The 16,961-nt window shown below is 44.0% G+C and overlaps 1 protein-coding gene across 3 annotated transcripts in view; it reads right to left on the bottom strand.

Annotated features, from left to right (window-relative positions):
* Positions 1-16,961, bottom strand: part of ARHGAP28 (Rho GTPase activating protein 28) — a gene marked incomplete at both ends in the record, with an annotated part of 189,561 nt that overhangs the window by 67,776 nt on the left and 104,824 nt on the right. For all 3 annotated transcript variants that reach the window (XM_080714420.1, XM_080714422.1, XM_080714421.1), the window contains one exon: positions 7,215-7,417. In XM_080714420.1, the coding sequence (XP_080570546.1) occupies positions 7,215-7,417 (203 nt within the window). The remainder of the gene's footprint in view (positions 1-7,214; positions 7,418-16,961) is intronic.

The following is a 16,961-nucleotide window of genomic DNA, read 5'->3' as shown; positions in this document are numbered from 1 at the left end:
ATTAAGCTTTCATTAAAAATATAATTAAGGAAGTTGTTCTAACTAGCCACAAAGCAATGAATACAAAACATCAACTTTAAAAAGTAAGCCTATCATATGTACCATCCCATGCCGAAAGTCCATTAGTAAATCTGTCAGAGAAACACATCAAAAAGAGAATAACTCCCTTGAGAAGCTTATATTAAAATAACTGTTCTATACATAACAGTTCTAAACTATGAATAAAATACATAAAATAGCTATTTGAAAATCCTAAAGAGGAATCAAGTACAAGAACTGAGAAGATTAAATTTTTATAAAAGAAAGTGTGCTGGGAGATATCTGCACTGATGCTGCTCTCTGATGAGGTCATTTTCCTCCCTACAGTAGGAAGGGACCAGAACTCACGAACTACCTTGATTATTTGAAAAATCAGAAGGCCGACTGTGGAATGAAACAGCTGGAAAGCAAGGGACACGTTCCTGTTAGTAAGGGAGCCACAAGGAAGAGCGTTCCAAACTCTGTGCATCAATTCAGGCCAAATTCTTGACTAAACTGAATTACAGATGTGTGTGGTAGTCTCCAAGCATACCAGCAAACAACAGTGCTGGGTGTCAATGGCTAGAACTAACCAACATACGCTCCCCTTAGAGCAAGATAATAGAGTATAGAGTCTATGAAACACTGATCATACAGGCTAGTAGACCAACTTAGGAAGAGCAAAGGTAATCAATAGAAATCAACTCTGAAACGACTCTGGTATTGGATAAGGACCAGAAAGTGGCTCTCACATTTAGGATCAAAGACTTAAAGGAGAAGATGCTGGTAATGGGTGAGCAGACAAGGAATCTCTAGTCTAAATAGGCCTAAATAAATTTCAAAGATCGAAATTACAAAATATGTTACCTGACCACAACATAATTAACTAAGACACCAAAAAAAAAAAAAAGAAAGTAAGGTGAAATATTTAAATTTAATGCTTGAGGTTTCTACCTTGAGATGGTAGGGAAAAGGCAAACATTGACAAAAAGAAATAAAGATCATATTATATTTTCAAGGAATTATGTGGCGGAAAGCATGTAAAACAATTCAACATATATTCACGTTGCTTCCAGAAAACTAGTAATACAGTGCACAGTTACCACCACATTTAGCAGTGAATACTGAGCCCTGTCCCTGTAAAACTGGGAACACATGACGGATATGTACTTCTGCCACTTCTATTCAACTTGTGCTGGGGCCAATACAAGTATAAATATCAATAAGGAAAAAGGAAAACCGCTCTACTGAAAAACAGTCGAATCCAGGAGACAGCTACTAGAAAATGAATTTAGGGAGATAATAGGATATGAAGTTATAATACAAAAAATCAATTGTATATCTATATATCTACAGCTGAGAGAGAGAGAGAGAGAGAGACAGACAGACAGACAGACAGACAAACAGACACTCAGGTAAAAGTTCCTATTAAGAATACAAATAGGCAAAAATTTTCTTTTTTTTTTTTTTGGTGGTACTGGGGTTCCTGGAAACCCTTCTACCTCCGGGCTACACTCCCAGACCTATTTTTTATACTTTTTTATTTGGAAACAGGGTCTCTTAAGCCAGCGAGGCTGGCTTCGAACCAGCGCGATCCTCCTGTCTCCGCCTCCCAAGCGCGGGGATTACAAGCGTGCGCCACTAAGCCCGGCCAAATAGGCAAATATTTGCAGTACAGATATTTGTGATAGACTTGTATCTAGAATATATCAAGAGGTCATTCAAGCTAGTAATAAAAAAGTAGTTTTAAAGATCAGTCAAAAGGTTTGTATAGAACAAGATAGAAAAAAGGACAATAAGCATATACACAAAATGTTAAACATATTAGTCATTAGAAAAATGTAATTATAACCATAAAATTAGAAACTTCCACTGGAATCACATATTAAGCGAATTGATGGCATTGGTCCAGCATGGATGTGGAAATGGCCCGTGATATTGTCAGAAGGGAGTAAAACGCTATAAGTGCTTTGGAGAAAGGCTGAAAGTTCCTAAACAGCTACCCAAACCCTGTAAAAATACATGAATCCAGCCAGGTGTAGTGGTGTACGCTTGACAACCCAGCACTCGGGAGGCAGAGACCAGTACTCAGTGAGGCCCTCTGCAACTCGGTGAGACCCTGTTTCAAAAATAAAAAAAAGACTAAAAAATAAGGATGGGGATGTAGCTTAGAGGTACAATGCCCCCGGGCTCCATCCCTGGTAACACACACACACACACACACACACACACACACACACACACACACACACAGAATCCAATAGAAATAAGAGTGCATGTCCACAATCTTTGCAAGATTGCTCACAGCTGTCTTATTTATAACAGGCCAAATAAAAACAAACAAAACCCTCACAAGTCTACGAACAGGTGAAATGGTTTTAAAAAAAAATGGTATATGACTGTCACAGGTTGAATGTATCCCCAGGAGAGATCTGTTGAAGGTATACGAATGTTACCTTATTTACAGATGTAACGAAGACATGAGTTAAATCCATGGGTCAAAACAGTGTGTGTATATTATAAAGACAAGTAATCCTAACATGTCAATTATACTTCAATAAAGACAAAAACGAATCAAAGAACTACTTTAAAAGCACACACACACACACACACACACACACACACACACACACACAAGAAAAAAACTAAGTTGAGGGCTGGGCTATAGCTCAGAGGCAGAGTGCTTGCCCAGCTTGTCCAGCATGCCCAAGGTACTCGGCAGGATCCCCAGCACTGCAAAGCAAGCAAACAAAAATACCCCAAACCCCAAACAAAACAAAACCGTAAGTTGCAATTAGGTCACATTGGAGTAGAGTGAGCCCTTCACCCAAGTAAGTGGTGCCTTTTAAGAAGAGAAGAGAGACCAGATGTGGTGGTGCACACCTGTAACCCGAGGACTTGGGACGCTGAGACAGAGGGACTGTGGGCTCCAGGCCAGCCTCAGCACCTTAGTGAGATCATTTCAAAATAAAAAAATTAAAACTAAGAGCTGCGGGTATAGCTCAGGGGTAGAATACCCCTGGGTTCAGTCCCCATCACTGAAAGAAAAAAATGAGAAAGGACAGGGGGACAAACACAGGGCCTAGGTGATATATCTTGGAAGACAGAGGATGACTCCAGGTGGTGTATACCAAGAAACACCATGGATTGCCAGCAGGATCTGAGCCTAGGGGAGGCCCAGGGCGGATCCCCACCACCACCCGCAGCAGCGGGCCCTGCCCACCCTGATTTCTGACACCCAGATTCCAGAATTCTGAGAGGAAACATTTCTGTTGGTATAAGCATTCCAATTTGTGGTGCTTTGTTGACACAGCCCTAGTAATTAACAAGGTGCTCAGTAAACAAAAGGAGTAAAGGATGGACACACTGGCTGAATTTCAAAATCATTATGCTTACACAATGTACTTAAACATTGAAGTCAACCACTAAGCCAAGCATGAGAAGGAGGGATGGGGAGGGAATGGGGTGGGAATTGGGTAGGGGCTAAATGGGCAATGTGTACATGCATGTATACACAAGTGTTTTACCCCATTATGATGTATGAATACAATGCACCAATAAAAAATTTTAAAAAATGTAAAAAATAATTCCTTATGCTTATTGAGATGAGTCAATGTAAAAGTAACCTGTGATGCATGGACTTGGGAATTGTGGTTCTCTGACCAGGGATGGCAGGTCACCTGGAGGGTTGACCCCTCCTGGGATAAAGCATTAGGACTTTTTGTGGATCAGTTAAAATGCCATCTATCTTTAACAGTGTGAACTTGTAAGAGTGCATTCATAGCCGGCGGTGGCACGTACCAGTCATCTCGGTACTTGGGAGGCTGAGACGGGGGGTTGCAGGTTCAAGGCCAGCCTCAGCAACATGGTGAGAGTCTTAGCAACTTAGTGAGACTCTGTTTCAAAATTAAATAAAATAAAATAGCCAAGCACAGAAAGAGAAGGCACATATGTTTTCTCTAATATGCTCAAGCTAGAGAGTATTAGGGATACCAGAGGGACTCCAGATAATGGAGGGGAAACCTCAGCAAAGCTAGAAAGGAAGGGTGGGGCGGAAGAAGGCTGAGGCTCATCAATGGAGGAGCTACCTGAAATTCTGTGTATACATGTCAATATATCATTGTTACCATTGTTAACCTGGACACTCAGTATCAAGAAGGAGAGAAAAGGGAAAGTGGGGGGCACCTAGTACTGTGTGAATATATGCCATGGTCAACATAATCTACAGTATCAACATAATCTGCATTATGATCTGAGACTATAGTGTACCAATAAAAAATAAAAATAAAATAAAAAGGGCCAGGGCTGTCATTTGGAGGTAGAATATCCCTGGGTTCAATCCCCAGCACCTAATAATAATAATAATAATAATAATAATAATAATAAAATATAAAAGTGCATGACTTTGCCTAAGCTCATTGGATTGTACACTTAGAATCTATGGAGATATTTTAAGGACAAATAAATGTAAACAAGTCCTCAACTCTAGTTAGTAAGTCTGTATTTTGTAGCAGTCTAGGCTAGCAAGCCTGACAATATTTTCTTTTCATTTTCAGGGAAGGGAGAAGAGAAGACAGCGGCAACCTGGGCTTTGGACTGAGGCTCGAGCCGGCACGGAGAACTGGGGCATCCACAGTGCAGGAGCCAAAGCTGGGAGCCCAAGGGCCCTGGGACAGAGGCGGCCTCCGCCCTGCCCCTTGTCTTTCTGGATCTGGAAGTCCCGGAGTAGGGGAGCCCTTCACTGACGGAGGGATGCGCCCTGGGATGGACTCTCCCGCACAGCGTGATGGCTCACCATGGGTACTAACCGTGGTGCATGTCTGCGACCACTTCTCAGTGCTAGTGGGAGCGAGGATGAGGCCGGCAGGCCTCTACAACCTCAACAGGCCGAGGCAGAACTGCAAGGTCACAAGATCCTGACTTAAAGGGGTTCGTTTATTTTTTGTCTTTTTGGAATCAGGGATCAGGGATTGAACCCAGAGCACCACACCTGCAAAGCAGGCGCTTCACCCCTGAGCTACATCCCAGCCTAAGACCCCGTCTTAAAATAACAAGCTGGGCATGGTGGCAAATACTTGTAATCCCAGCATCTGGGAGGCTGTGACCAGAGAATTGTGGTTTGAGGGCAGCCTCAGGTACTTAGTGAGGCCCTCTGCAACTCAGTGAGACCCGGTTTTAAAATAAAGAATAATAAAAAAATAAATAGGTTAGCGGGTGTAGCTCGGAGGTCAAGTGCCCCAGGGTTCCATCCCAAGACCTGAAAAAAAAAAAAAAAGAATAAAAAAAAATAGGGTAGGGGGCATAGCTCAGAGGTAGAATACCCCTAGGGTTCCACCCCCAGTAGTGCCAAATAAATAAATAATAAATAATAAATAAATAAATAACAAATAGAAAGGGCTGGGGTTATAGCTCAGTGGCAGAATCCTCAGGTTTAATCGCCAGTATCACAAAGAATGAGGACTTTTTTTTTTTTGCAGTACTGAGAATACAACCCAGGGATATTTGTATCTCCAACCCTATTTTTTATTCTTTATTTTTTGAAACAGGGTCTCACTGAGTTACAAGGGGCCTCACTAAATAGCTGAGGCTGTCCATGAACTGCGATCCTCCTGTCTCAGCCTCCCGTATGTTGGGATTGCAAGTGTGGGCCACCATGCCCGGCCTTATTCTTTATTTTTTGAAACAGGGTCTCACTGAGTTGCAAGGGGCCTCACTAAGTATCTCAGGCTGTCCACGAACTGCAATCCTCCTGTTTCAGCCTCCCAAATGCTGGGATTACAAGCGTGCACCATCACGCCCGGCTGAGAAGGACTTTTAACATTTTAGTTCACGTTGAGAGCTTGTCTTTAGACTAATTACTGGCTAATGAAAGCAATCTTAGGTGAATACTTATTAACCTACAGATTGTCCTAGATATCTAATATATGTATTATTTTAATATATACATATGTATGTATGTACATAGATATGTGTGGGGTGTGTGTGTGTGTGTGTGTGTGTGTGTATGTTACAATGGAGACTGAATACCTTGGGCATTCTACCTCTTACTTAGACTCCAAGTCTTATTTTATTTTTTTATTTGGAAGCATGGTCTCCATAAGTTTCTAAGACTAGCCTTGAACCTGTGATCTTCCTGTCTCAGCCTCCCAAGTACTGGGATTACAGGTGTGAGCCACGAGCCTGGCTAGTTGTATTTTAACCCGGTGATTGCTAGGGTCTGAAAGAGCGGGGCTACGATTTTAATCCCAGGTAGGCAATTTCTTTCTTTTTGACAATTATGTTCTTTTCTGTCTTTGTTTCCTTGTTTTGGTCTCCAAACATTTTGTTTAGTTTCACTCAAAACCGGAATATTTAACCTGACTTTTATTTTGTGAAATACCAATATACCATATTAATAGCAGTAAATGCTTTAAAGTCAGTTTTTTTCTCCAAAATTATAGGAGCAGATCCTTTACCATAGTTAACAGTCAAGTACACGATTGTAAAAGTCATAGAAACTAGCATCTCCAGTCTGTGGGGATGCTGAACTCAGCCAGTCGCATCCTAAAGAGTGAGGACCAAGAGTTAGTTTGCATTTTGTCCAGCCCGGTCACCCAGGATAAAGGCAACTTGAGCCAGTCCAGTCTAAACAGAGGTGCGGTAGTGGATGTGTCAAATGGCAAATGCTTTTTTTTTTTTTTGGTGGTACTGGGATTCCTGGAAACCCTTCTACCTCCGGTTACACTTCCAGACCTATTTTTTTATATTTCTTTTATTTGGAAACAGTCTCTTGAGCCAGTGCGGCTGGCTACGAACCTGTGCGATTCTCCTGTCTCCACCTCCCAAGCATGGGGATTACAAGTGTGAGCCACCACGCCCGGCCCAAATGCTTGTGTGTGTGTGTGTGTGTGTGTGTGTGTGTGTGTGTGTGTGTGTACTGGGAGTGAACCCAGGGGCATTCTACCTCCTAGCTACATCCCCATCCCTTTTTTTTCTTGTGAAACAGGGTCTCACTAGGTTGCAGAGTGTCCCACTGCGCTGCTCCGGCTGGTCTCCAACCTGCAACCCTCTTGTCTCAGCCTCTGAGTACTGGGATCACAGGACTGCACCGCCTCCCTGGCTTCATTCATCCCCATCCATTGGGCTGCTGCTGCCTGTCACCAGGGGAGCCGCACACAGAGACAGACAGGCGGCAGGGGACACCAGCCCAGCCTTACCGTCCGCGGGCTTGGCCTCGGCGGGCAGCTGCTCTTCCGGCCCCGCCGTGCTGGTCTCTTTAATACTCTCCACTTCCCGCCAGAAGTCCTCCATGGCGCCGCTGTCCACGGAGGCTTGCGAGCTGGAGCGGCTGAAGGTGGGCGTGTGCAGGGACTCATTGGAGAGCATCCTGTGAACCCTCCGGCAGCGAGGGATGGATTTCCTGAGAAAAGAATAACACCTGCGCATGAACATCCGTGTATTTACGCACAAAGTCACAGGATTTCAGTTCAAATCACTGGGCGAAGAGTCAGCGTGGTCGGGAGGGATCGGAGGGAAGGATTCCCATTCAGACAGACTTCTTCCCTTCTACACTTTGTCATGACTCTTGGGCCTTACAGGAACTAATGTCAAACATATTTTGTCATTTTTACATACACATAAAAAGGGAAGGCATTTGTATCCGTCAAAAGTTTACAGTAGCCAGGCATAGTGGTGCAGGCCTGGAATCCCAGTACTTTGGAGGCTGAAATAGGAGGATCTTAGGTTTGAGGTGAGCCGCAATAAGTTAGGTAGGCCCTCAGCAACTTAGTGAGGCCCCGTTGCAAAATAAAGAATAAAGAGCCGGGTGTGGTGGCGCACACTTGTAATCCCAGCGCTTTGGAGGCTGAGACAGGAGGATCGCACAGGTTCGAAGCCAGCCTCAGCCACTTAGTGAGGCTCTCAGCAACTTAGTGAGACTCTGTTTCCAAATAAAATATAAAAAAATAGGTCTGGGAGTATAGCCTAGAGGTAGAAAGCCCCTGGGTTCCACCCCCAGTACCACACACACAAAAAAGAATTAAAAAAAAGAATTAAAAAAAAGAATTAAAAAAAATAGGGCAGAGGGTATAGCTCAGAAGTCGAATACCCCTCAGTTTCATCCCCAGACCTGCAAAATAAAATAAAATAAAATAAAATAAAATAAAATAAAATAAAATAAAATAAAATATACCTGAGGGTGTATATCAGAGGCAGAACCCCCGCTTGGTTCAATCCCCAATACCACAAACAAGAAACAAACAAAAACATGCATAGTAAAGGCTTGTTTCTGTAAAGTATATAATGATGACCAAGAAAAGTTACCAGCTCACATCATTAGGAATTTTTTTTTAAAGCAAAATCAGATGCTAAGAGGTGCCAGAGTAGATGTGGAGAAATTGGAGCCCTGTGAACAGCTGGTGAGAATATAAAATGGTGCAGCCTTTGTGGAAATCAGTGTGGTGGTTCCTTCAAAAATTAAAAGAATATAGAATTATCATATGATCAGCAAGCCTACTTCTGGGGACATACCCCCCAAAAAAATTGAACAAGGGACTTGAAGAGATATTTGTATTCTCATTTCCAGAGCAGCGTTTTATTCACAAAAATCAAACTGTGGAACAAACCAAGTGCCCGTTAATGGACCAAAACCTTAGCAAAGTATGTTGTCCAGTCATAGGGAGATATTATACAGCCTTAAAAAGACGGGCACTGACACAAGCTTCTACAAGGATGAAACTGGAGGACATGACACTCAGGAAATGAGGCAGGCGCAACGGGACACGCACTCGGCCCCATTCACGTGAGGTTCCGAGGGTCGTCAAAATCAGAGAGGCACAGAGTAGATGGTGCTTGTTCGGGGTCTTGGGGAGTGAGTGAGTAATGGGTCCAGAGTTTCCGATTCGTAAGATGAAAAGAATATTGGAGCTGACGTTGGTGGTAGTGGCCCAGCACTATGAATTACTTAGTACCCAAGGACTACACGGTGAGAAATGGAGCTGCACTTACGCATCGAAAGGCAACTGCTCGCATCATGAGAGGAAACAGTCTAGAACATAGAGGAGAGGAACCCAGGCCAGACGCAGCGAGCCTGGGTCAGCTGGGGAGGAGCCCAGGGAAGGGCCGGCTCCTGCGAGCGGGTGCAGGCAGCCGTGATGCTCACTGCCAGCAGATCACTACCATCACCGACTGGGGCGAGGCGGCTTCGGTCAGCGTGGAGTGGCTTCCAGGGCAGCATCCTGCCCTTGTGGGTTCAGTGCTACTATTAAATGAACTGCCCCTCGTACAGCAACATTAACATACTTTAGCCAGCGTGGTGGCGCATACTTGTAATCCCAGCATTCTGGAGGCTGAGACCAGAGGATCGTGGTTCGCAGACAGCCTCAGCTACTTAGTGAGGCCCTCTGCAACTCAGTGAGACCCTGTTTCAAAAAATAAAGAATAAAAAATAGGGCAGGGGGTGTAGCTCAGAGGTCAAATGCCCCTGGGTTCCATCCCCAGACCCGCAAAAAAAACCCAAAAAAAACTTCAACATTTGTTTCAAAAAGCAACAGTCGCAGTCAGATAGACAGATGCCAAAGTGTTGAAATCCTGAGAGATTATGTTAAATTACATAAAAATAAAATACTTCACGCTAAGTGATGAATAGCCAATATAGTTCCTAGAAGTAGAATGTCTGATTAACTGCGGCACTTCGTTCCCCAAGCATGAAAACTCACTGAGTTACTTTATGTAGCAAAATCTTCTGCCCTTATTTGTCCAAGATTTGTATTCTCTTATTTAGTTTTTAGAGTTGGCCAGGGTTTGCGACTTCTTGCAGATTCCCTCCAAGTCTGTTGACTTCTTCTTGGGTTCAGGTAGATTGGAACCAAAGGATGTGGATTTGAACCAAAAGGCTGAGCCTAGCCCTTAGCCAGTGTGTGGTCTGGGTTGGTTCACCCAAAGCAAGCAGCTGCTGGGGAAAGAGGTAACCAGATCCATGGTACCAGGACGTCCGGCTGTAGGTACCACCGCTGGCTTGGGTCAGTCGCCCTGTGATGCACAGAGAAGTCGTGGGCTGTTGTCAAATTTAGTCATGGCCTGAGGCATATGTAAAGCATGCTGGTACTGAATGATAGGGCAAAAGAAAAGCAAAATAACGTTCCCATTAAAATAAATTTATTTGCTTATATTCTCTATAACTCTGGGAATCTTTCTAGATTTTTCAATCGCCTTTGGTAGAAAATTTTGGAATTTTATCCTTTCAAGGTAAGTCGTTCTAATTTTGACACTGACAGCACAGCTAATTTATGTTTTTAAGTCAAAATATTTTAGAGAAATCTGAAATATCCATTTTTATGTGTTTGTGGGATAAAAAGAATTGTAGGCAGCTATGTTTGATAATTTGGTGAATTCTTTATAATTAAACAAGACAGATTCATTCTCATGGCTGAAATACATGCGAAACAAACAAGATAAACAAAGGGAAATTTATTGCTTCCTTTATTTTTTCTAAGGCTGATAAGATTTTTCCTTTTTAGAAATATTTTATGGGTGTACTTTTTTGTGTGGTACTGGGTATTGAACCCAGAGGGATTCTACCACTGAGCTACGTCCCCAGGTCCATTTTTCCCCATTTTTAAAATATATTCTTTATTTTGAAACAGGGTCTCACTAAGTGGCAGCAGGCCTCACTAAGTACCAAAGGTGATTTAAAAATCTGTGGCTGGCCGGGCGTGGTGGCGCACGCTTGTAATCCCCGCGCTTGGGAGGCGGAGACAGGAGGATCGCGCAGGTTTGAAGCCAGCCGCGCTGGTGTAAGAGACCCTGTTTCAAAAATATAAAATAGGTCTGGGCGTGTAGCCCGGAGGTAGAAGGGCTTCCAGGAACCCCAGTACCACCAAAAAAAAAAAAAATCTGTGGCTGACCACGAACCTGCAATCCTCCTGCCTTAGCCTCCCAAGTACAAGCGTGTGCCACCACACCTGGTTTATGGGTGCATCCTAATTATTCAAATAATAGAATTCATTGTTACACAGGTGCACTTGCATATAGCATAACGAAATCTCTTTCTTTCACACAGATTCAGAATATTGATCATGAGGAAGTGAACGACACACAGGTATCTAAGACAGTCTGCCCAAAGAATCCTTCAGTTATAATGATACGCTTTTATTTTTCTGTGCTACAGAAGTCAGATAGGGTTTTGGGGACAAACAGACTGAAAGTACTTTCACTCTTCTAGTTAGGGATCCCAGTATTTCCCCCTTCATCCCAGGGTGGAGACGGGTCCTGAGCTCCACTCCTGGCCCCTCAGCCTTTTGATGAGCTTCAATCCCCAGCTGCATTCTTCACCATATTAGGAGAAAATCTAGATCGGCCCCATCAGCTGTTTTTATTTTTTATTCCAAAAACAATACCAGGAAAATGGTACATGAAAAACAGAGTGCAACTGTGTCCTGCCACAAGCTTTTCTGGGAAAATGCTACTAGACTTTAAGTGTATGGAAATTACTGTATATTTAAAGTGGAAATTCAGAAAAAACAGGAAAGATTTTAGTACTCCAGATTTCTTCCATTGTTTTTTCTTTAGCTGTAACTTGTATTGTACACACAAATTTATACGACATTATATTATTCTGTTACACACACACACACACACACACTGGGGTCTGAGCACGGAATCATTCTACCTCTGACCTACAACTCCCAGCCTTTTTATACTTTTTTGGTTTTGAAACAGGGCCTCACTAAGTTGTTGAGGCTGGCCTTGAACTTAAGATTGGCCTGTCCCAGCCCCCCAAATACTATGATTACAGGCACACAACACCACATCTAGCTTATACTTTGCGTTATAGCTTAAAGTTTACCAGAAATTTATAATTTATCACTATCAATATTGGATTGATTTTTGTAACTCCTCCAAAGGTATAATTCTTCCTCTGCCCTATATATTATTATATGGTAGTTCTTCATGCCCTTATCTCCAGTATTTACTGTTGCTGTGGCTTCAAAATGTTCAGTAATATTTAAAATTAAGTGGTGCTTTTCTTCCGTTCCTGCCGCCTGTGTATCCAGAGGGGCCGCGGGGCACTGAGGACTCTTCGGTGCTTCCCGTCTCATTTCAGCACATCTTGTACTGTAGATCTGCTCGCAACAAATTCCTTCAGCTTTCCTTTGGAATATGCCTTTAATTTATTTTCATTTTTGACAAATATTTGGGGATGTTTGTTGTTGCTGAATTCCTCTTAAAGAAGCCATTGTTTTAGAGACTTTATTGGTTCTGATGAGAAGATTCTTCTTGGTATTCTTTTCTTCTAAGTTTCCTTTTTTAAAAAATAATCATCGGCACGTTGCGATCATCTGTCTTATGCAGTCCAGGGTTACGGAGGCACAAAGCACCCACCAGGCACTGCCCTCCCCAGCTCCCGCCCTATTCCCGCTCCCTCCCCTCCTTCCAGTGCTCACACAGGGTTGACCTTACTAAGTTGCACGTGCCCATCATGTGTTCATCATGTCCCCTGAGGTCTTTCCCTCTCTACCTCCTGTCTCCCTCATTAGGAGGCCTCTTCACTCATTTAAGCTTTCTCCTCCTGGCCGCTCTTAATAGACTTTCTCTTTACTTTTCCTGTTGAGCATTTGCATATGATATGCCTAGACTATAGTGTTTTTGTTGTTGTGTTTTGTTTGTTTGCAGTACTGGAGGTGGAACCCAGAAGCATTCTACCTCTGAGCTACACCCCTAGCCCTATTTTTTTTATTTATTTTGAAACAGGGTCTCACTGAGTTGCAAAGGGCCTCACTGAGTAGCCGAGGCTGGCCAAGAACCTATGATCCTCCGGTCGCAGACTCCCAAGTGCTGGGATTACAAGTGTGCGCCATGGCGCCCGGCTTAGACTGTACTTTTGATTACGCATTCTGCTGGAGGTCTGCTGAGGTTCGTCTGTGGGTTAAGGCCATTCATCATTTGGCAGAGATTCTCAGTTATTTTCTCTTCTAATCTTTCTTCCAAAACATTCTCTCTGTCCTCGTTCTCTTTTTCTGTAACTCTAATAACATTACATTCAGAAATTTGACATCCCAAATCCGGCATGGTGGTGCACATGTTAAACCCTAGAACTTGGGAAGCTGAGATGGGAGGACTGCAGGTTCAGGGTCATCACTGGGAACGCCGCGAGACCCTGCTTCAAAACAAAAAATTAAAAGGGCTAGGGATGTAGCTCAGAGGTACATGCCTCTCAGTTCAATCCCCAGCACCCCACAAACAAACAAACAAACAAACCCACCCATCCCAGAAATTTGATATCCCAATTGTTCCTCATGATCCTCTCTGGACTTCAGCAAATGAATTTCTATTGCTCTGTTTCAAGCTCATTTTTTCCCTTTCTTCTACTTGTCCAGTCTGCTGTTAAGTCCAACCAATAAATTCTTTCAATTCCCATATTTTGTTTTTCGTATCAGGAATATCCAGTTAGTCCTTTTTTAGAGGTCGTATTTCTCTTTTGACATCATTGATATTTTTATCTGTTTTTGTCCATCTGATTTATTTGGCACCTTCATCGGTCTTGCTGGAAGGTTCTAGTCCCTTAATGCCACCATCTGTCTTGCAAACTTTCAGCTAGGTGTGTTAAGAAGGTCGACTGTCAATGGGTCACACTTTCCTTTCTCTTCACGTGTAACTTTTCATTGTACAACACTGTTTTCAAAAGATTTTTAGAAAACTGGAGTAAAAAGGGTCTCCCTCTCTCTGGGACCTTGTCTGGGTGGGGATTCACTATCACTCATTTAAATATACCTTTGTTTTCAAAGGTATCCAGGAGGAAATCTGTCCTGTGGTTACTACAGGTGTCCTGCTGGAGGGCTTGGGGGCAAGCGCCATAGGGCTGGGGCACTCTCTTTGGTTTACAGCTCAGCTCGCAACCTCCCGTGCCACTCACTGGGTTCTTGGCAAACATCCCAATGTAGAGGACTACTGGGAAGGGAGTTCTAGCTGTGTTGTGCTGGAGCCAGCAGCTGCCAATGGCTGCACTGCCTTCAGGGGCAACTCTGTGCCCAGAAGGGCGCAGATTCAAGGGCATTCCTGCCTGGGGAGCAGAGTGAGCCCGGGCTCTGCATGCTTAGGCAGAGCTCTTCCTTTCCTGGACTCAGTTCTCTTCTACAATTTAGTATCCTCAACTCTCCAAGTCCGTTGTTTTAGAATGATAAGATGATTTTCATTCATCATTTTTCTCTCTAGCTATTACAGTGAGAACGATGAGCTATCACAAGCTAGCTTACATTCTATCTGCAGGCGGGACTCCCATGGAGCACCGTGAACACATCAGGCTCTGTAAAGAGTTGTGTTTGTGCTGTGCTGGGAGTGGTGAGGCGTGCCTGTGGTGATTCAGGGCCCCAGCAGGTGGATGTAAAGTCTGAGGCCAGTCTGGGCAACTTAGCGAGACCCTGTCTCAAAACACAGAGGGCTAGGAACTTAGCTCAGTGGTAGAATGCTTGCCTAGCACGTGTGAGGCTCTGGGTTCAATATACTTCAAAATAATAAAAATAAAAAAGAAAAGGCGTATTTTATGCACAGCTTACGTTGACTAACACTAAGTTTGTTTGTAGAACATATCCCCCCCCATTATTTAAACCCATATTTATTTATTTATTTATTTATTGGTTGTGCTACAGATTGAACCTACCTCTGAACTACACCTCAGCCCTATTTTTTTCATTATTTATTTTTGAAACAGGGTCTCACTAAGTTGTGGAGGGCCCCACTAAGTAGCTGAGGCTGGCCATGAACCTGTGGTCCTCCTGTCTCAGCCTCCATATTTATTATTAAGAAATGCTTTCTGAGTCTTTAAGACCTCTTATTTTCTGGAGAGGGCCCGGTGTTACTGCTTCCTCTCGTCCACAGAGCATGTTCCCATTCTTAATTAGTCTGGCAAAGGAGCCAAAGCCGGTGTCAGAGGCTCATTACCCAGAGAGCTGCTGAGAGCAGAGTGCTTCCTGGTACAGTAGGAACTCACGCAAGTTCTTCTCCATGACTCCAAAGTTCAGCGTGCTCTGTCTCCAAGCCTGTCTCATGCCCCTTGATGTAAGCATTAGGCCTGTTCATCTTGTCTTGGCTTCTCTAACAAGCTGTCTTTTTCTTCTCTTAAGAAACTAGCTCTCTCTGTTCTTTCCTGCCTGGAACATTCTCCCACTTCTCTCTTGGTGGCTCCCAACCTGAAGCCACCTCTGCAACTCTTTCCTGGCTACGGGATGGGTTTCTCCAGTTACCCTCCTTTCCAGCCCCGCACTGGCTTCATCAACCATGTGCAGTTCACTGATTTATCTGCATGCTATACTCTGGAGGGTCTCTTCTTACTGCTCGAATATAGATGGAATGCATCTATTTTATTTTCCCAGCATCTGGCAAATACTAGGAGCACAAAAACATCTGCTGACTGAGCGGCAATCGACAGAGGAGCCGTGCTGCGAATCCAGGCCTTTCAGTCCTGTCTGAATGCTCTCCCAACAGTCATCTTAATTTCAAAAGTCCCCACGGGTAACGGGGAATCTGCTTATAAAAATACATACCTTTGATTAGTGTTTTAGAGAAAAAACTCTGAAGCTAGTTAGCCCAGGCTTCAGTGCTTGCTCTGTGCCTTCCGAGCTCTAAAACCTTTGGCAAACTATGGAACCTCTGGGTCTTCATTTTCCGGTCTGATAAGGGCATAGCAATCACACACGCCTCGTGGAGTTGCTCTGAGGGTTAAGTGAGTTACTTCCTGCGAATGCCTGGCACATAGCAAGTCCATGTGAGTGATTGCTGTACTTTAAACCGTGAGCATGCTGAGAGCTAGACAGGGTCGGGTTTTGGTGGCTAACATCATCAGAAATGAAACAAGACAAATAAAACTCTATTATGAGAGCTCCTCTCTGACCCATTCCTGTTTCCAAGCCTTGCTTCCCCTAAGGCTAGAAGTGACCATCTAACTCAATTCTCGCCAGCGTCTTACGAGATAAAGTCTTCTCCAGGATTCCAGTAAAATATTGTATTCTCCTAATATAAGTGTTTCCCCCTTCTCTTCCTCCTTCTCCCTTCCTGGGATGAGGACAAGATGCCTGGCACATCAGCGACCATCTTTCAACTATGAAAGAAAATCCTAAGATGACACTGACCAGCCCTGAGTCTCAGAAATAACACAGATGCTGCCTCCCTCCGTGGATTTTCAGAAATGTGAGGGAAAATAAATGCCTATTTTATTGTCTATTCTAGCTTCTGTTATTTCTGTTCTTGTGATTTGCAGCACTGGAAGGAATCCTTTAATATCCTAAGTCATTTGGAATAGGGCAAGATGAGACGTCGCCCCCACTCCCCGGCCCCACAGAGGGGAATACCCAAGTTACAGCAGATGGCCAGAAGCCTGGCTTCTGAGTAAAGAAGGGTGTAACTACGACTCTCAGCTGTCGGACTGCCAGCATATCAACATAACCAGGGCTTTGGCCTGCCCCTGGTCAGTGCAGCATAGAGTAACTGACCGTATTCCCAGAACCTTAGGAAGAACATGCCCAAATCAGAGTTTGTCTCTCCCTGTGCTAAAGAGGAGGACTGAGTTCTGATGGACATGTCACTGTCTTTGGGTGACCCAGGGCAGCCCATGTGGACATCTAGAGCTCCCCCCAACCACCCCAAAGTAGAGAGTGTTTGGTATTTGCAGCAGGGCTGTGCAGAAGGATCTGGGGCAAGCCACAGTCCTGGGCAGGGGCCCAGCCGGCCACAGGCTGGCCTGCCCTCGGCTTCCTCAGGAGGCGTTCAGATACAGTAAGAGCATACATTCCTTGTTTTAGATGTCCGGGCTTCTCAGTGATCTTTGGATTTGAACATAATTATAAGCAAGCTCGGCCTGGGCAGCCTGCAGGCCATGAAAACACGAAGCAGCTAAAATCTCAGAGTGAAAAGTAAGAGCCAGGAGGAGCCCGCTCTCCTTCCCGGTCCCGACGACTCTGCCCTGCTCTCAG

This window comes from Muscardinus avellanarius (assembly GCF_963383645.1).
Source record: "Muscardinus avellanarius genome assembly, chromosome: 17".
NCBI lineage: Eukaryota > Metazoa > Chordata > Mammalia > Rodentia > Gliridae > Muscardinus > Muscardinus avellanarius.
This window is presented reverse-complemented; position numbering and strand designations above follow the sequence as displayed.